The sequence below is a fragment of the Tenrec ecaudatus genome, chromosome 3 (genome assembly GCF_050624435.1).
Source record: "Tenrec ecaudatus isolate mTenEca1 chromosome 3, mTenEca1.hap1, whole genome shotgun sequence".
Taxonomy (NCBI): domain Eukaryota; kingdom Metazoa; phylum Chordata; class Mammalia; order Afrosoricida; family Tenrecidae; genus Tenrec; species Tenrec ecaudatus.
Genome location: NC_134532.1, coordinates 63,437,587 through 63,458,585, shown reverse-complemented (window position 1 = coordinate 63,458,585; position 20,999 = coordinate 63,437,587). Strand labels below are relative to the sequence as shown.

The 20,999-nt window shown below is 45.9% G+C and overlaps 2 protein-coding genes across 4 annotated transcripts in view; one reads left to right on the top strand and one right to left on the bottom strand.

Annotated features, from left to right (window-relative positions):
• SH3D19 (SH3 domain containing 19) overlaps nucleotides 1-20,999 on the bottom strand; it is a 232,486-nt gene that overhangs the window by 175,104 nt on the left and 36,383 nt on the right. The window lies entirely within an intron of this gene.
• PRSS48 (serine protease 48) lies at nucleotides 1,296-15,201 on the top strand. Its single transcript, XM_075544678.1, has 6 exons — nucleotides 1,296-1,347; nucleotides 5,478-5,522; nucleotides 5,883-6,045; nucleotides 11,075-11,340; nucleotides 12,022-12,191; nucleotides 14,944-15,201. The coding sequence occupies exons 1-6, from the start codon at nucleotides 1,296-1,298 to the stop codon at nucleotides 15,199-15,201; spliced, it is 954 nt and encodes a 317-aa protein (XP_075400793.1).

The window sequence follows — 20,999 nt, the reverse complement described above, 5'->3', positions numbered from 1 at the left end:
TCTGGGGGGACTCAAACCTCCCATCTTTGGGTGAGCAGCTGCAGACATTAAGCATTTGTATCACTCGGCAAGTCCATTTATTCTCTAGGTACCTTTAAAATAACCCCCTCTCTGCTCAAGCTAGCTTGAGTTAGTGTCTCTGGCTTACCAAAACAGCTCTCAGGTCTGCTTTCCGTTTTTAAAAACCTATTCACGAGTTTCTCTCAAGTCCCCCAATCACTGAAGCTATAAGAGAACAATAGCAAAAGCTCGCTGCTGCTGCGCTGCTGGCTTGACTCTTGCAACAGAGAGTTGCACCACAGGGTTTTCTAAAGTGCATTCTGTGGAGGCAGGGTGCCAGGTCTTTCTCCAGTGGCATCCAACAGGAGATTCCCACAGAGACCCAAACCAACGTTTCCGTAGCACTTAACCATTGCACCACCAGGGCTTCTTCTCCCTAAGTCAGCCTCTCTCGCTGCTATCAAGGTGATGCCAACTCATAGTGACCTCACAGAGCAGGTAGACCTGCCCCTGTCACGGTTGTAGCCAGCCCGGTCTCTCTCCCTCTCCACAAGCCTAGTAACAAAACACGAAGCCCGACTAAGGATTCCATGATGGATGCTGGTGGGGGGGGGGGGAGTTAGGCTGCAGACACCCCCTACCCCCTTTCCAGGATTGAAACACCCATTCTCTTCGCAGATAACAGTGCTGGCAACTGTCAGTTGACAGTAACTCCACCTACTTAAGGGCCACCCCTCCTGGCCGACCCCCACCACAAATGACAACGCCCGTAACGCAGGCCAGCGTGCACGAAGGACGCCATCACCCACAGTCCTTTCCCAGGGACTGCTCCCCAGTAATGCGCGCGCCTCTGAACTCGAGCCTATGGCTCGCACTGCCACAAGATGAAAACCAAGAAATGCCCAACAATTAGCCAGGTCCCGGGTTCCTTCCCTCTTTGATCTCTTTGCTAGGGACAGGGGCGTGCTCATTCCAGAACCCTCTCACCCGTGGCCAAGGCTCGGGGCTGCGAGCACCCGCCTCCTCACATAGCGACACACGGACACCCTGCTCCTCCACGACAGCAGGGGGCGCTGTAGGCCGCAGCACCTCCCTCTGGATCCTGCAGCTGCAACCCTACCGTCTAGCCCCTGGGTGTCGGCCTGCGGGGTCAAGGCTAAGGGCAGGGTTGGGTGAAGCGGACGAATCTGTGGAAAAGCAGCAGCTGGTCCTGCGTCCTCCTCCTGCGTCCCCACCGGCTTCTCCCTGGGGCCATTGGGGCCGAGTCCCGAAAGCCGAATCGTGCGACCTCGGGCATGGGCCCTGCCCTGTGGGCCTGCCTTCTGCCCCTTCTGCTGGGCGTCGCAGGTAGGCCCTGGGCGGCGGCGGGCGGCGCGTGAAGAGACGGGACCTGGCCACACCACGGAGTAGGGGTCAGCCACAAGGGCACGGAGCTTTGACGCCCAAACATGATGCCCTCGCGTGAAATTGCCGGGGGTGGGGTGGGGGGGTGGGGGTGTGTGTGTGTGTGAAGGCATAACTTAAAGGGTACAACGTTTCTGTTCAAAGTGATGAAAACGTTTGAAAATGGATCGAGGTGACGACTGCGCCACACAGTGAATATAATTAATGTCTCTGAATTTTACACGCAAAAATGTTTGCAATGTTTTGTTACATGTTCCGTCACAAGAAGCAGCATCACGTAGAGGAGGAACAGAGCGCTTCGCTGAGGGAAGCTGTTTATGAGCGTGGTGAGCTGCACTGGTGCTGGGAACCCAGCACCATTCCGAGGCTCGTGGTTTGCTATGGTGCCGGCTGCGGGCCGCCTCACAGCGCCCCTGTATATAGACCAGGAGGTCGTTGTTCACCTAGAACAAGGGACACTGCAGGATTACACAAAACCATCAGGGTTGTAGCCTCCCACCAGACTAATTCAATCTATATGCTCAGCAAGTGATCAGAAAAGCTGGATGAGATGAAGGGCCATCAAGATTGGAGGAAGGCTTACCAACAATCCGATAGTCAGCTAACACAACCTTGCTTGCTGAAAGCAAGGAGGACTTGAAGTACTTACTGATGACGGTCAAGGAATATAACCTTCAGTATGGACTACAACTCAATGTAAGGAAGACCAAAATCCTCAAAATAGACCAATAGAGAACATCATGATACACGAAGAAAAGACTGAATTTGCCAAGGATTTCACCTTACTTGGAACCACAATCAATGTTCATGGAAACAGCAGTCAAGAAGTCAAAAGAGGGGAGAAAGGGGACACTGATCACAATGATCAACATATAACCCCCTCTCAGGGGGACGGCCAACAGGAAAGTTCATGAGAGAGGGAGGTGGGGGGGGGGGGGAAATGAGCTGATACCAAGGGCTCAAGTAGAAAGAAAATATTTTGAAAATGATGATGGCAACAAATGTACAAATATGCTTGACACAATGGATGGATGGATGGATTGTGATAAGAGTTGTACGTGCCCCCGATAAAAAAAAATTTTTTTAAAGCACTATAAGGGGCAAAAAAAAGAAAATGATGATGGCAATGTATGTACAAAGGTGCTTGACATAATGGATGGAAGTGTGGACTGTGATAAGAGCTATATAACAGCACCCAATAAAATAATTTAATAATAATAAAAAAGAAATCAAGAGACCAGGGAAGCAACAAAGCTCACATGGAAGAAGCACACCAGCCTGTGTAATCATGAGATGTCAAAGGGAAGAGGTATCAGAAGTTCAAAAACACACAACCAACTCGATGTAAAGAGGCATAGATACAATGGAGACCTCAAATCCACTTGCAAGATAATTGGACAGTCCCTGTCAGAAGGGCCACATGGAATGGATGCAGGGTGCAGTATGGTACTGATGAATCACTTAACTATACTCTAGTTCTTTAATATTTCCTCTCCTTACTAGTAAAGTTTTTGTGTTTTACCTCATTATACCACGTTATATTTGCTAGTGTTCATTTGCATATTTAAGATTGGTACATGAAAGTCAAGACAGATGACCCATCAGAGACCATGACAGGAGTAATGGGTCCCTGAGGGCACAGGAAATGGGGGGAGGGAAGGGGAGCTGACAGCATTGAGGATTACATAACCCCACTGATGGGATTAAACAACAGAATTATATGTGTATGAATATATTAGAATGGGTAAGATACGTCAGTAAAACTTATTTTAAAACTGAAATCAAAAGACGATTGCTCTGGACGAATTAGATCTCTTCAAGTGTTAAACAGCAAGGATGTCACTTTGAAGACTAACGTGCACGCGACCCAAGCCATGGTGTTTTCAGTTGCCTCGTGTGAATGTTGGACAGGGCAGGATTGCTGCATCTGTATTACAGTGCTGGAGAAGAATACTGAAAGTCCCAGGGACTGCCTGCAGAACAAACAAACCTGCCTGGGAAGCAGCCAGAATGCTCTTTGGAGGTGACGATGCCAAGACTTTACTCTCGCACACATTTAGGCCATCTAGTAGTTCTTTTTTCTACTACAAAAGAACAGACTTGGTAGAGAAAGGGTCAGCAACAAAAGGAAGCAGACACTCAATGAGATGAACTAATGAAGTGGGTTCAGCAATGCGATCAAGCATAGCAAATGTGAGGAGAGTATGTGAACTTAAATGCTATGTGCCCCACTTTGCAAATGGCTATATGGATGGCAGTGACACCCCCAAATCCAATTGCAGGTTTACCACATGGATTAAGCTTCCATTGAATTCTTTTTTGTTCATCATCCAAGGATATAGATAATCTTGCCCTTGGGCAGAATTCCGTGGAAAGTGGATAACCTCCAACCCTCTGGGCAGCCCTGGGAGGGCTAGTCACTTAGAGGCTTGCCTATGTGGGTCCTTGACCCGTACTGGGTCACTGTACTGGGGCAGTACAAGGGGCTGCAGGGTCATGAGTCATACCATATCAGTTGAGGCCTGATTACCTTGGTCGGACCAATCAATCGTGAAAGCCCTTCTGTCTAACAATGTGCATGTCCTAATCATGATCCTGTTCCTGCTCCTGTAATCTCACCTGTAACTGATATGTTGACTTGCCACCAATCATACATTTGTGATAGTACCCTTATCTAACTGGTGTTGTGACTTGAATCCATAGATGGCATCCTAATGGCTGGGTTGACAGAGAAACAAATCCAGTGACACTCATATGTGTAAGAAATGTTTATACTAAGAAGTAATTGTATACCAGGAAAACATCCCGGCCCAGCCCAACTTAAGTCCATAAGTCCAATACTAGTCTGTAAGTCCCTCTTCAGTCTCAAGAACCACATAGAATGATGCAGAATGCAGGCAGATCACAGGCCAGTGGGTGCATTGCCTTGTGGATCCATTGGAGTGGATCCATCTCCAGGGCTCTGGCAGGTTTCAGAGTGACTCGCCAGCAGGCAGAGGTGGGTGGGAGGAAGATGCCCAGGGCCCTCCTTATGAGGTCATGCCCACAAGGAGGCACCATCAGGCGCTGTGGCCTGATTGACAGGCTAGACTCCACCCCTACACTTTTATATATCTTCAAGTTGACATGAAATTATGTAACTACACAACCTCTCTCCTCCAGTGCCTGTGTTTTTGTCCTTTTTAACACTTAATAAATGTTGTCCTTAAATTGTACTTGAGACTGAGATTTTGTTTGTACCCTAAGACAGGATGGAGCGGATATAGCTGTGTCTCGTTTTGTAGTACATTAGGTCACTATGAGTCAGAACCTAACATCAGCAGTGAGGAAGGCCTCAGGAGTCACTTGTACACAAGCTTGAAGGCAATGCCTACGTTAGCTTAGAGGAAAATTGCCTTCTAGGAAGAGGAAGCCAGAGTGTAGGCGGAATCCAATGTGTTCAGACATCAATCTGTTCATCAATCTTGTAGCGAACCCTGATTTAAAAGTAAGGGAGGTAGAGAGTAACTAACAAGGAAAAATATACAAATATTGTAAAATGCCAATTAGAGAAATAGCACAAAGGTAAACAAACTATGTATACACCTCCAAAGCACCCGAGGACAGCACTTTACTTACACATATCATAGGAACCCTGCGGGGGCAGCGGGTTCGATGTTAGGAGTGCTAACCACAAAGTCAGCACTTTAAACCACTAGCCACTCTCCATGGGAGAAAGGATGAGGCTTTCTACTCCCATACAGACTTACAATCTCAGAAACCCACAGGAGGAGGTCTACCCTGTCCTATAGGGCCACTATGAGCCAGAATCAACTCCGTGACAGTGAGTTCAAGTCTGAGTTTGAACTCCGAATGACAAGCTCGAATCATCAGGCGGTTGAAGCACGGTTTGCACATATCGCTAAAGAAGCAGGTCGGCCTATAAATATCAAGATGCCCACTAAGGGGCTGACATTTGTAAGAATCTGCCCTTTGATACCAATCTGAGGAATTTAAAGAAACGGAAGCCTCACTGTTGAATGAATGCAGGCATAGATGTGTTTGATATCAATAACGCTATGTGTTTTTCTTAGGGTCTCAGTCAAATACATCTGCCAATAATGAGTATCTGCAATCTGGTGAGTGGTCTCAACTTGGGTCCAGGAGCCCCTGGGTTGGGAACTGGATGGGGCATGGAGGATAGGTTCTGGGAATGGATAGGAGTTTGGAGATGGAGGGAAGGTAAGAGGTCAAACGGTTTGCACTTGGAGACTAACCTAAAGGTTGGTGGTTCAAACCCACCCAGCTACGTCACACAAGACAGATCTGGTGATCTGTTTCAAAGAGTCTGGTAAAAAAACACTGCTCTGCAGTAGTAACACCTGAGGGTGTCAGGAGTGGGAAGTAACTAGACACCAAGGAGCTTTTATTCTGGAGAGAGGGGACCTGAAGAAGGAAACACCCAGATTTCCACATTTCCCTCTCTCCTCTTTCTCTAGTGTGCGGGCGACCTACATTCACAAGCCGCATCATCGGTGGCCAGGATGCTGTCGAGGGACGCTGGCCTTGGCAGGTCAGCATACGCATGGGCTTGGACCACATCTGTGGTGGTTCCCTCATCAATGAGCAGTGGATCCTGACCTCAGCACACTGCATGACATCGTGAGTTGTACCTAGGGTCTAGCAAGTAGCTAGTTTCTCAATAAATATCCATAGGACTTCATGGATACACCAGTAGACAAATGAAGGCAGGGCAAAAGGAAATCCTAGGTCCCTGTGAAGTATCCATGATTTCATCACTTCTGCTAAATGATTGGGTGGGTGGGGCAAAGAGTGTGTGATAACACCAGTGAAGCACACAATATTTCTCTGGTTCCATGAGGATTCCTCACCCCCCACTATCGTGACCCCAACCCTGCCTTTCACTACAGACTAGATAGGGACTTGTACACAAGTACAGATGAGAGCTTACTCCACATGGAATACGGGTCAGATAAACCCCTCAGGAACAGAAATGGGAGTAGCAATACCAGGAGGGTAGGTGGAAGATGGGGGAAGGAGGGGAAGAAGGGAGAACTGATAGCAATGATGGTCACATGAGCTCACCTTCCCCCCAGGGAGACAAACAACAGAAATCGTGGTGTAAGGAAGACAGTGGTTGGTGTAAGATATGAAAATAAAAATCATTTATAATTTTTAAGGAGTCACCAGGGTGGAAGGGGGGTTGGGAGGGGAAAAAGAGGAGCTGATACCAACGGCTCAAATAGAAAGTAACTGTTTAGAAAATAATGATGGCAACATATGTACAAATATGTTTGATACAATTGATGTATGGATTGTTATAAGCGCTGTAAGAGCCCCCAATAAAATTATCTTTAAAAAAAGAAAAGTGTGTGAAACACTAACAGAGGGGATGAATAGGTGTAAGAATGGAACCAAGCTCAAGAAAACAAACGTATTGCCATCAAGTTGACTTTGACTCATAGTGACCCTATAGAACTAGCTAGAGCTGCCCCTGTGCAACACTGAGACTGTAACTCTTTATGGGGAGTAGTAACCTTGCATCCCAGAACCAGTACACCACCCGGCCCCGCCTATCTCAGAAGCCGTAGAGTGTTCCCAGGACGGCAAAGAAAGCAGAGCTACCCGTGGAGCATGTTTAAGTGGCGCAGACAGCAGAGACTGTGCCAGACCGAGACCACAGGCACCAGAACAGAGGCTCCTCAGAGCTGACACCGTGAGAAATAAATCCCAAACAGATCCATCTTTAGCAATTAAGGGAATCAAAGGCCAAGAAGTTACTAAGTAGTCAAAGCATAAACTAATAGCTAATGTGAGGAATGGATTAATGTCATATTCATCAGATTAATTAAGGGGTAAGGGGAGAGAACCGGCACCATGCTCGAGGTAGGAATTTTAAACTAAAGAAGGAGGTGATGGTTGGGAAAGATTATTAACCATAAAGTACTCAGCCAATGAGGAGCCAGGGGAGGGATTGGAGAACTAGGGGATATATAATGTTCTGCACCAGCCCATTTTGTCTCTGAGGCTTGGGCACCATAAATAGACTAATGAAACTGTGGTAGTTACATAATTTCATGTCAACTTGATAAGTGTAGGGGTGGAGTGCAGCCTGTCAATCAAATCACAGCCTAATGATGCCTCTGTGGGTGTGGCCTTCTCATGAGGATTCTGGGAACTTCCTCTCTTTCGCTGAAGGCAGCCCACACTCTGGCTCTGCTTTCACCAGCCTGTTGACAAGCCATGTGGATCCACACTGAGACCTGTAAGAGCCCTGGAGATGCTGCCACCGCCACTGGATCCACAAGACTTTTCACCCACCAGCCTGTGATCATCCTGCATCATTGCATGTGGCTGCATGAGTCTGAAGAGATAGTCATGGACTAGTATTGGGTTATATATTTATTTATTTTGACTAGTATTGGGTTTATGGACTAATCTCAGATTTATGGGCTTGATCTGGACTGGGCTGGGATGTTCTCTTCATATACAATTACCCTTTGATATAAAGTTCTCTCTTACACACATGTGAGTCCCTGGATTTGTTTCTCTAGACAACTTGGTCTAACACAGAAGCCTTGAGTTTATTTATAAGGATTGGATTTCTTGAGTTGGATTTCTTGTGCATCAGTAAACACTTGTGATTAACCATCAGTAACTTCATATGGGATAAGATGGTTTGCCCTAGTTGTATCTCTGGAGACCCATCAGAGTATAATTCAAGCCGGGAGGTTTACCGACCTATCAGTTCCCAAGAGGTATTGAGACAGTATTGGTATCTGAGTGTTGACAACATTTTTCACAACAACACAAGAGACTACAAGAGTGTGTGAAGCCGAGCTGTCAGTTGACTTTCTGGTGGAAGTCCATGTGGCTGACATGCAGAGAATCAAGAGAGAGACATGGCTGCTGGCGAAGGAGAGGCACCGATCCGGACCAATTACTTCAGCTTTACTGTTTACTGATCCTGATTCAGTTCCCGACTAAACCTCCATAAATCTGAGTGTTACATATGAGTTCTGTGTGGCAAATACAACAAATTATCAAACCCAACAGAGAAGTCGAGTGTCATGGAGGAACGGTTGGTGTTGGAATGGGGTAAAAGAAAGATGGCGGATAGAGGCATGTCTGACATCAGCACTGTGGCAATTGGACTTGGCCTGGTATAGATTTGATCTGATTTGGCCCTCGTGTCATTTTCTCCATCCCCTTCAACTCTACAAACTCCTAGGGCATAAAAGCAGAAAAAGAAAATACAGAGAGGCATCATTTCACATGCTTTTGTTATTTTTTGATAAATCATCTCAAAATTTGGTGCAACAATTTGTTCTAAGCTCTTCAGGATCACAAACAAGTTTCTCTCTGAGCCAACGCTGCCATGTGGTTAGGGGGCCGATGGGGAGGCCCATGTGGTAAAGAATTGATGTCTCCAGCCCACAGCCAGAGAAGGCCCAAGGCCTGTCAAGATATAACTCACCATCGTTCAACCCTTGAGGTGAGCCTTTGGCCTGACCTTGACTGAAGCTTCATGAGGAATTCTGAGTCAAAGGTACCTGACTCAGAAGCTGCACCTGACTCTTGACCCAGGAAGAGAAATACACACTCCGAGACATTAGGTTTCTGGGGAATTTGCTTCCCCACCAGCCCATAATGGGCACACGCAGTGTTCAAAATGCCAGACCTTTTTCATAGCAATACCGAAAGTTCAAAGAAAATGGCCAAATGACTTCAAAATACTGTGGAAGAAGGCTTTTCCAACTTAGAATTCTAACACACATCCATCCCCTGTGGGGTCGAATTAAAACACTTTCAGCTATGTAAAGCAGCAAGCATGTTACCACTCAGACCAACTTCTCAGGATGTCCCAGGAGAGTGTACTTCACCAAACTGGAGGCACAGGCAACCAGCAGAGCATGGGATTCCAGAAAGAAGGTCTACACCACGGAAGAGACAGACTCTCAAAGAAAAACTTACAGAAAAGCGGCACGAAGATAGTTCAGGCAAGTGGGTCTCAAACTCACTCACTGCGATTGAATTGATTCCGGGTGAGAGCAACCCCACAGGGCAGGGTAGCATTGGCCCTGTGGGTTTCTGAAGTTGTACGTGTTTATGGAGTGGAAAGCCTCTTCTTTCTCCTGAGGAGTAGCTGATGGTTTTCAACTACTAACTTTTGGATTAGCAGCCCAACACTTAACCCTGATGCCACCAAGCCTCCTTGGAGAAAACAAATAGAGGTCTCCCAGAAAGATCGTGCTCACAGAATTTCTGACATGTTTAATATCTTGAGAGCAAATTTACTCCTCTGGAGGAGAGTTTTGGGAATGGATGATGACTTGATGGGTATGTAGAATACCAAGGGGCCTTGCTGGTGTAGTGGATTACAAGTTGTGTTGCTAACCTCAAGGTCAGTAGTTCAAAACCACTAGCCATACCTCAGAAGAAAGATGAGGCTCTCTGTTCCTATAATTTATGGACAGTTCTATTCTGTCTTGAAGGGTCACTATTAGTCAGAATCAACTTAATGGCAGTGAATTTTGTTTCAGATGTAGTATACCAGAAGAAGCCTCGGCAGAGTGGGTTACATGTTGGGCTGCTAACTGCAAGGTCAGCTGTTCGAACCTGCCAGCCACTCTGCAGGAGAAAGATGACGCTGTCTGTCCCCACAAAGATGTACGGCGTTGGAAACCAACAGGGGCAGGTCTGCTCTGTCCGATGGGGTCACTATGAGTTGACGTGGTGGCAGTGAGTTTATCTTTGTCGTCACATGTAGAACACCAAAGGTCCTGGGGTGGCACACACAGCTCAATGGTGGTGGTGTGAAACCTCTCCAATGGTACTTGGGAATAAAAACCTTGAGCTCTGCATTCATCAAGATCTGAGCCAAGGAAACCATCTGCAGTTAGTTCTACTCTGTAACGCAAGAGACTGCTGTGAGTTGAAATTAGCTCAATGGCAATGAATTTGGATCTGTTTAATTTTTAATAAAGAATACTAAAAAGGCGTACAAATGAGACCCACACACTATTAACTCCATGAGAAGCAGAAAGTCTTACAAGAAGTGAAACCACAGTACCTAATGTGATTAATGCTTATTTATATAGTCACAAGAATATACACATTAACTCCTAGCCCAAAATAGTGGGGCAGGTGCTACCGAGAAAGAACGACACGAATTGCAAGCAACAGACTCTGGACAGAGTGAATTCGTGGTGGCGGGTTAGAGAACTGTTTCTTATTCATTTCTATTCCGTGTATTTCCTAAGTCTGGCCCAGCTTCTTGACAGTATAGGTGGTGAATAGATATAACTCTGGCTGAAAATTTTATTTCAAAGGCATCAGAACAGGTGATAAGGAATGGTGACCATTGAGCGTATTGGTAATGGCGAACCCCTGTGGAATAGGAGAGGAAAGTGAAACCGCCCAGGGGGGGCGTGCAGAATACAGCCCAGGTCACAGGCAGGGACTGGTGACCATAGAAACCATAGACAAGAGAGCACAGTCAGGACGGGAGGGAGGAAGAGTAGGTAAACCATTCATGATTCAAGATGGAAGCGCCTTCATTGATTACCAATCTGGCCCCCTCCTTTCTGGATTCCACATATGCAACTAGCTCTGGCCCAGAAAAAGCACACGCCACGTCCCAATGCCTTCTCCTTGTCTTCCTCTTTAGGTCCTGGAGTATCTATGCATTCACAGTGTTGCTGGGAACAGTGAAAGTAGACCATTCAAGTGACAGCTGGCAATACTATGTGTCCAAAGTCGTCATCCACCCCAATTTCAAAGAAAAAACCGCAGACATTGCTTTGTTGAAGCTGTCTTCCCGAGTCAGTTTCACGTCGCTCATCCTGCCCATCTGCTTACCCTCTGTCAAAGAGCACTTGCCACTTCCAAGCTCTTGTTGGGTGGCCGGATGGGGGAGAACAAAGGAATGGGGAGGTGAGAAGGGTTAATTTACACAGAGGCTGGGTCCTTTTGTACCTACTCATTCACTTTCTGGGCATATCATTGCTGTGGCCAGTACTTTGGAATTAAACCAGATCAATCAATTGATATTAAGTGTATCTTTAGAAAACATTTATATGTTTATTTACTCTTATATCCTGCCTGGGTTCTAGCTATAGCTGGGGAACAAATACTAACAAGAGAAATGTAGAGTTATTTCTCCCAAATAGAAGTTAATAAATGTAAGTTAATCAGTTTAAGGTTGGTGAAAATCTAGTATTATTTTATCTGATTAAAAATGCTGTGTCCATTCTCTCCCAGGTTGGAATTGAGACAAGATAGAAATTGCTGAGCAGAAAAATGAAATGGCAAAGAAAAAAAGAGAAAGAAATGGTTTTAGATGTCATATGACTTAGCCTAGCAGAACTCATTAGAACCATTCTTTATTTAGAACATTAGGAATGCCTCACATTGGTACATTAGAAAACCCCCAGGCATTCCGAAGCCAAGCAAATTGTTTTGAATTAGCTATTCATTTGAGTGAATAGTATCAGCAAAGATGATTAGAAAGTGATTGTGTGGCATGTCCCATCCAGACTCTTCTGTACATTGTAAATGAATAGTGCCCCACACCTTTCCAGCTTTGTAGCCTTTCTTTCTTATTGATTTCTACAGGTCCTGATTTCTATTCCATCCTCCAGGAAGTCGAATTGCCCATTTTAGACCACAAGGCCTGTGAAAAAATCTACAACCCAATCGGTTCCTTTTTTCCAGATATGGAACCAGTCATCAAAGATGACATGATTTGTACCGGAGATAGGAAGACTATGAAAGACAGCTGCAAGGTGAGGGCTTGCTCTGGAATTGTGTTTGCTTGTTTGCTGAGTCAGAAGGGAAGGGAGCTGACAAAAATTCTTTTGTTAGAGGGAACCCTGGATATGTCACCTTTATCTATAAATGTAGTTCCTTAAGCTGTTAACGTAGGCCAGTGTTGACCATGGTCTTTGGACTTTTACCAAAAGACCTGTGAAATTTAACAAATTTACAAAAAGAGTGGCACAGAACTGCTTTACCTTGAACTAAGAAGAGCATTCCGCTCTGTATTTACGAGCGCCTTTCCACTGTCTTCTGAGCAGAACTGTCTGATGAAAAAAACAACTATTTCTGATTTTGCACCACTGCGTACGATGTGTTGTTTTACTCTGAAGTCTGTGATTTTTTCCCTTATCTTTGATTTCTCGCTGTGAGAACATGATGGCATTTTCCTTTGTATTTACCTTACCTGAGACTCACTGACGTTCTGTGTAGGGTTTTTAAAGCTATACGTTTATGGCTTTCATGAAAACGAGGAAAAATTTCATTTATGATTTCTCCAAATCTTATTTTGCCTCATCTCTTCTTCTCTTCTGATGAAAACCAAACACTTGTACGCCACACCTTTTTAAAATGGTCACACTAAAAGTCCTTGAAGCTGAATCAGGATGCTTAATATCTGACTCACAGACTTGAAACTGGACTTGAGCTACACTTTCTCCAATTGTGCGAGTCATTTCCTTGATAAAAGTTTCTCTCCGTCTCTATATTCCTGTCATACACCCACACGCGTAATACACATATCACAAGTTTTGCTTCTCTAGAGAAACTGGCCTAAAAAAATCAATAAGCTGTTTTTATTGTCAGGTGTCTCAAGTGGGTTTTAACTTATATACATATTTCATCAATATAAATATTGTTTTCAAAGGATAAATAACCCATTTAAAATTGGGCAAAAAACCGAGAATACATTTTTCCCAAGGTTGTACAAAAGGCCATAAAGCACAGGAAAAAAATGCTCAAACTCAGTGTTCCACAGGAAATGCAAACTAGCACTACACTAGATACTACTTTGTACTCATTCCAAAAACCCACTGCCACTGAGCCAATTCTGACTTCGTGTGACCCTCTGTAGAGTCTCAGAGACTAGGAAGGCTATCATAAAAAGACAGGTAATAACAAGAGTTGGTGTGGAGTTGGTACTCTCATATACTGATGGTAGGAATGTAAAATGGCACAACTACTTTAGAAAACAGTGTAGCATTCCCCCAGATACTAACCATAATGATCGTACATCCCAGCAACTATACTGCTAGGTATAAGCCCAAGAGAACTGAAAATATATGTTCACATAGAAACGTGTACATGAATTATTTGTAACAGCAAGTTTCAAATGTTTCATAATAGCCAAAAAGTGGAAACACTTGTCCATCCACTTATGAATGGGTAAACAATATGATGTATACTCATCCAGTAGAAATATTAAAGTCCAATTTTTTTAATTACCAGGGGACTGCTTAGTAATTTTTTTCCTGACAAAGGGGCAGTAGACCAATTAAGTGTGGGAAACTACAAGGGAGTACCCCCAAAAATGGATTTCCCCCCCAAAAGCTAAGTATTTAAATTTTTTTTACAAAACAACCTTATCACCTTCAAAGTACTCTCCATTACACTTAATACACTTGTCAAATCTGCGATTCCATTCTTGGAAACATTTTTCAAATGCATGTGTTTGGAATGCTGACAACACCTCCCTCGTTTTGTTTCTTCACCTTTTCTGTATCACCCAATTGCTGTCCTTTCATGTCCCTCTTCATTCACAGAAGCTAAAAGAAGTCACACAGAGTGAGGTCAGGCGAGTAAGGTGCATGGGGTAAGGGAGGCATGCTGGTGTTTGTCATAAACTGGCTAACTGAGATGGCTGCCTGAGCAGGTGCATTGTCGTGGTGGCAAAACCAGTCCCCTGTCTGCCTTTTTTGTCCCACACTGTTACGCTATCTTTTCAGAACCTCTAAATAGAAAACTTCATCAACTGTCTGACCTGGTGGAATGAACTATAAATGCAATATCCCCTCACATCAAAAAAACAAGTGAGCGTTGGGGTTTTTTTTGGTGATCCCCTCATATATTCTAAGTTTAAAAAGTCAGACACAAATAACTATAACTGTTTGATACTATTCATATGAAATATCCAGAATGAAAAAAAAAAACACAACAAAGACAGACAGCAGATTACTGGTTGCCTCAGGATGGTGAAGCTGGGGTGAAATCTGGGTGACTGCTAATGGGCACAAGGTCTCTTTTGGGTGTAATGGCAGGGTCCTAAAATGAAGGTAATGAAATGGCTGCATAACATTGTAAATATACTACAAATCATTCTGTTGTGTAAGGAGTCCTGGTGACACAGTGGCTATGTGTGGAGCCGTTGGCAACAAGGTCAGCAGTTTGAATGCACCAGCCACTCGGCGGGAGAAAGAGTAGTCTCTCTACTCCCATAGCATCTTAAAAAACAGTCTTGGAAATCCACAGGGGCAGTTCTGCTCTGCCCTGCAGGGTGGTATGAGTCAGAATCCACTCAAATACAGTGAGGCTTTTGGAGTCTGCGTATCTTTAGCTAAGAACTTTGCCACTTTCAGACTCTACGATTCGAGAACTACCGGGTTCTCCCCAGAAGGCAGTGGACAGTACAGCTCCTGGAAAGGGCTCTTCATCCCTATGAGGTCTCGCTGGCCCCTTCTCTGTGGTCCCTTTTCACTGTACTCTGGACCTTTCTCTGTTCCTCAGGGTGACTCTGGAGGCCCTCTGTCATGCGATATGAATGGTGTGTGGATCCAGATAGGTGTGATAAGCTGGGGCATGGGATGTGCTTCAACTTTCCCTTCCGTCTACACCAGCGTGATATACTACTACAAATGGATAAACACCACTGTTTCAAGAGCTGAGGTCTTGGGCTCCCGGAGTCTGAACATATCTGACTTCCTGCTCCCACTTGTAATGCTCTCCCTGACTCTCCTAGGACCCTCCTGTGCCCTTTGGGGCTAATAGGACACAGAGAGAGCAGGCAATGTAACTGAAGCTGTCGGCTGAGTGCAAGGCTGGGAGAGAATGCCAGAGACCCCCCAGGAGTAGAAAACATACAAGAAGGTCACTGGGAATCCTGGCTGATGTCACTGGGCTGAGTGAAGATGATTTTAGTTTGGTTTCATGTTCTTGACCCTGGAAGTATGTTTCAGTAGTGGGACTGTGAACAGCTAATAAATAAAGTTGCCACTTTTATACACAGAATCCTGTGTCCCCGTGCCATGTGTTATACATATCACAACCAACATCAGTGTCATCATCATTGTGTATGACACAATTGGATGGGGTAGAGTCCTCATCTCGGAAGTCTTGTTATTGCGGAGCAACCAGTGTGAGCTTTAAAAGGGGCCTGGTGGCACAGTGGTTAAGCAAGAACTGGGCTGCTAACCAGGAGGTTTGTGGTTCAAGCCCACCTGTGGCTCCATGGGAGAAAGATGTAGCAGTCTGTTTTCATAAGATTTCCAGCCTTGGAAATCCAACGGGACAATTCTACTTGGTCCTATAGAGTCACCATGAATCAGAACCAACTTGATGGGAGGTCAGTTTTGGGGGGTTTGGTGTGTTTATGTATAGTATACACAGTATTATTTTATCTGCCTGATGGACACATATCTTTGGACACACATGAATGAAATGGCTTCTTAAGAGATGGTCTAGTGGTTAGGATTCAGGTTCAATGCCCAGTCAGGGATTCCTTTCTGGGCCTTCGTGACCCTGTGGGTTAGAGAATGTTATGCCGCTGCTAATCACCATGTCAGTGGTTCAAACTTAAGCGTATCAGCCATAAGAAAGATGATCGTTTGCTCTAGGAAAGATAGTCTTAGAAACCCTACATAGGTTGCTATGAGTCAGAATTGATTTGATGTTAGTGGATTTGGAGGCCTGGTGGTATAGTGAGTTAAAAGTTGGACTACTAACCACAAGGTCAGCAGTTCAAACCCACCAACTGTTCTGAGAGAGAAAGGTGAGGTTGTGTGCCATCAAAAAGATTTACAGCCTCAGAAATACTAGGGGGCAGTTCGACGCTTTCTTCCAGGCGCCCTATGAGTCAGAATTAACGCAATGAAAGTGGGTTAGCGAGACAAGGTAAAAGCTATCTAGGATTCTTAAAAGAAGGATTATCAAAGAAATATGTTAAGGCTTGATTTTGTTGCATCTTAAGGAGCCCTGGTGGTGTAGTGGTTACGGGTTGGGCCACTAACCACAAGGTCAGCAGTTCAAAACCACTAGCCTTTCTGGAGGAGAAAGATGGGGCTGTCGACTCCCAGAAAGAGTTACATTCTCGTAAACACATAGGGACAGGTTCACCTTGTTCTATAGGCTTGCGATGAGTCAGCTTCGACTTGATGGCAGTGAGTTTGGTTTTTTAGTTTTTGTTGCATCATGAGCTTCTTACCACTCTATATTTTTCACTACCTCTCTGGGAGCCCCTGTCTGGTAAAAATAGTTTTTCGTTCCACTAGGAACCCAAAGGTTGGTAGTTTAAACCCAGCCAGAGGTGCCTCAGAAGAAAAGCCTGGTTATCTGCTTCTGAAAGGTCTGAGCCTTGAGAACCCTAGGGGGCAGCTCTGCATACACAGGATTGCCGGGGACTCAACAGCAGCTGTTAGTGCCCTGTGCCTCTCCGCTACCCCCTCCCCACCAACGTCAGTATGGGGTCTGCTCCCACATGCCGACATGGAGTGTTATTTTCCACAATAAGGCTGACTACCAAACATGCAGTAAGTTCCTAGCCTCAAGAGCTCACGTCTCTACAATTTGGACCTATCCAGATTGCTTCGTGTCATTTCTAGAATAAATCGATTTTAAGTGCTTACCACAAGGAAGAGATTATATATTATATCCCTTGCTTAACTGGCATGTGCCCTTTTGTGAAACAATCACATGATCTGGCGTGTTTCCTTTCATGCCTCTGTTCAATGGCAGTTACTTCCTTTATCCTAGGTCTTCTGGCATAACCACTCATTTAAGTCTCATCTGACAGAACCTAAGGGGTTTGGGACATGTTCGGAGAGGCCAGTCCCTGGGGAAGGACCTCACGGCGACGGATTGACACAGTGGCTGCAGCCATGGGCACAAACACTGCAACAATGGCGGTGCAGGACCGGGCAGTGTTTTGTTCTGCTGTGCTCTGGGTTGCTCTGGGTGGGAAAGACTCAATGGCACCTAGCCACAAAGCGTTGTTGTCTTTTTTTCAGTTGCTGTTTGTTTTTAACTTTTCCTTGTGACTTGGGTGAAAGTTTACAGAGCACGTTGATTCCTCATTCAGCACTTACCCGTGTTTTGTTTTGTGGCACTGAGTTGCAACCCCGACATTGTAGCAGACTCTCCACTCAGGCTCTGTCTTTGCCGTTTGCCGGTCTCCTTCCCTCTCTTGCTTTCTGAGTTTCGTCGTGTGGCAGATACTGTCCGCCGGCCCCTCTGGGACGAATGCTCTAAGGTGCGCACACCCCTGGATGTACTGTTCCACAAAGGCCTGTCTACTGCCCGGCTGAAAGATGACCCAGGACGGGAAGTTCGGTTGTTCCAACAGTCTCTCCTCAACCAGTCAGCTTAATCTTTCTCATTATTTTGGTAGACATAAGCTTTATTATGTATCTCTTTTATGGTAAGATAAATTTAAATTTTTTTTTCAAATTGGATCATGGCAAATGAATGCATTGAATAAGAGTATGTTTGGAAACTTAAAATCCTTGCTAGCCCTCACCCTTACCTCTGATCTAAACTTTCCATCGCCTCCTAATTGGCATCCGAACATCTGATATCCTTTCTTATACCTTACCTTTCTTATGCTTCAGCCCTCCATCCTCCTCCACTTATTTGCCAGAGTTCTGAGTAGAAACAAAACACTTTTTATACGGTTTGTGTACCAGGTCCTTGACAGGGTAAGAATGAAAATCCTACCAAGCAATCCCTGTGCCTGGCAGGCCAGCACACCTAAGCCCATCCCGTGCCCCTCAGCTTTGCTCTCGAAGCTCCTGCAGCACTCCCAGCACTCACTCAGCACCACACCTGGGCCTCAGCCTCTCGCTATCCCAAGCAGCTTCTGCTTCTGCTAGGAGTTCATGGGGCCGGTCAGCAGTTCAAAACCACCAGCGGCTCCACGGGAGAGTGACGAGAGTCGCAACTTCTGCAGAGTGACAATCTTGGGCACCCACAGGAACAGTTCCACCCTGCCCTATGGGCCGCTATGAGTTGGCATTGAAAGGCTACAGTGAGCTGAGTTCCGAGAGGCTAGTGGGTCTCAACCTGTGGGTCACGACTCCTTTGGGGGTTGAACAACCCTTTCACAGGGGTCACCTGATTCATAACAGTAGCAGAATGACAGTGATGAAGTAGCAATGAAAATAATGTTATGGTTGGGGTCACCACATCATGAGGGACTGTATTAAAGTGCCCTGGCAGTACGAAGGCAGAGAACCACTCTCTAGGCCATCTGCCGTCAGAGCTCAGTCCTCCCTCCACTCCCTCCAGGATGTCGCCCCCGGCCCTTCTGACCAGTACAGGTCTCACGGCACCGCTTGTGTAATTATCTCATTAATGTGTCTTTCTCCCCAAACAGAGCGGCCTCTGAGATTCTGAGAGGAAGCAGCATTTTTGTTCCGCCCACACCCACCACTATATCCCACTCTTACTAAATACTGTTGAGATAGCTCATGAATGAAAACCCATTCAGTAAAAATGGTTTCCCTGCTATGCTCTGGGGTGTTTGCTGATGGGGAGCCAAGCATGCAGGACAAGGTGTGGTTTCAGACATTAGCTGAATGATGGATGAGGGGAGAAGGCTCCAGTCCAGGCCCCTTCAGCACCCCTTGCCAGTCGTGAGGCACAACGGAGAGAGCATGCCAGGTGGGTGAACTGCAAGCTTTCTCAGAGGCAGGCGGCAGTCTCAATACTCTGGAGTGACGCAGAGGGTGAAGCAAAAGTGCTCGTGAGAGAGGAAGGCAGGGGAGAGGCAAGAGGGCTGGGCAGGGAATGGAGGAGGGGGACAGATGAAGATCCAGAACCAGAGAAGAAAAAGCACACAATGGTGAGAGACAGGATTGAGGAGCAGTCCATTAATATGGCCCCTCTGGTCCCATAATTCCTTATGTGACATAATTTCTGGACTTTATATGCCTGTGGCTTCAGGCCCGAATTGGAGGGCATTCTCTCTAATGGACAGGATACTCAACTCCCTGTCATTGAGCCGATGTCGACTCATAGTAGCCCAATAGGGCAGGGCAGAACTGCCCTGGGAGTTTCTGAGCCTGCAACTCTGTATGGGAGTGGAAAGCCCTGTCTGTTCCCCAGATGGACAGGAATAAGGTGGGATGAAAGGCTGACTTTAGTGGAGGGTGGGACTTCAGAAGCCACCCTTGTTGTCCTTGGCTATATAATGGTACCACCATCAAGTTCTAAGGCACACATCCTCCCCTGGAAAGACAGGCCTGTGTCCTGAAGGAGCTTTGGTCGAAGTACGAAGACCTGCTATGCATTTGGAATGTTGGCTCCTGGCTCGGGACCAACCCTGCACTTGATCACCTCTGCCTGACCTTCGGATTTGGGACTGAACAGCGCTCGACGCCGCCTGAGACTTTTCCTCACAACTTTGTGTGGTGGGACATCACATGAATCGCAGAGCCCAGGACCGTGGGGGAGTATGCTCAGGGAAGGAGTGATGGGGGAGGGGAGGGGGTGACATGGAGAAGGGCCTCTTAGAAGGAGTTGGATTGGGGGGGCATCCTTAATCTCCAATACCTTGCAACGAGTCTGGTATGAATTCTTCTAAAAAGATTATTATTACAAGGCTAACACAAGAGGGCGTAAAGAAGGTCAAGAATGTTAGAGTACTACTTCTTAGCATTCCTCCAAACCCTTAGCTGGAAACACAGGCAACTTGGCGTCATTTTTTTCATGGGGAGGGGCCAGCCTGTACCAGGAGGAAAGAAAGGGACAGAGACAGGAGTGGACTATGTGTCCTCACCACCCTGGGCCCTGCTGGTCGGACGTACCAGGGCTGGGCACCTGGCCTGACAGCTGACCACGGGGGTTGGCAATTAATACTGGACAAACCAATAGATCTCTTCTGTGGGGAAGACTCCTAGAGTTTGCCAGTGGTAACAACTCATCACGGTCTAGGCATTATGGTAGCACTGGGCATACAGCAGTGCGTCCCCCACACCAAGCCCTGCCCTCACGGAGTTTACATTTCGGTGGGAGAGCAGGTAAATAACCAAATGAAAAATAAATGTCTATTCCAATACCATGTAGAGAAAAGTCTCATGGGAAATAATAAAAAAGAAAAAGGAGGCAGAGTATCAGGGTGGGTGATTCCACTTTAGATTTCTTTAAAAACTCAACTCAGAACTACCGAGTCAATTCCAACTCTTAGTTGATTCTATAGGCCAGGGTGGAACAGCCCCTGTGGGTTTGAGACTGCAACTCTTGATGGGAGCAGAAAGCCTCATCTTTCTCCCTGGGAGCAAGGGGGTTTGAACCACCAACCTGGTCCTTAGTAGTCTAGGTGTAACCTTACTACACCAGAGCTCCTTGTTCTTACAGAAAGATTCCATTAACTAAGGAAGTCTGAGAAAGGCACTAGCCCAAGTTTCTCTATTTTAATAAATCATTTTACTGGGGGTTCATACAGCTCTTACAACAAACAGTCCATGCATCCATTGTGCCAAGCACATTTGTACCTATGTTGCCATCATCATTTCCAAAACATTTTCTTTCTACCTGAGCCCTTGGTATGAGCTCCTCTTTTTTCCCCTTCC

Excerpts from the sequence above, each read along its gene's own strand:
- PRSS48 (XM_075544678.1), top strand. The coding sequence starts at position 1,296 with ATGGGCCCTGCCCTGTGGGCCTGCCTTCTGCCCCTTCTGCTGGGCGTC. Across the intron at positions 6,046-11,074 it reads TCAGCACACTGCATGACATC|GTCCTGGAGTATCTATGCAT; the intron begins GTGAGTTGTACC and ends CTTCCTCTTTAG. Across the intron at positions 12,192-14,943 it reads CTATGAAAGACAGCTGCAAG|GGTGACTCTGGAGGCCCTCT; the intron begins GTGAGGGCTTGC and ends TCTGTTCCTCAG.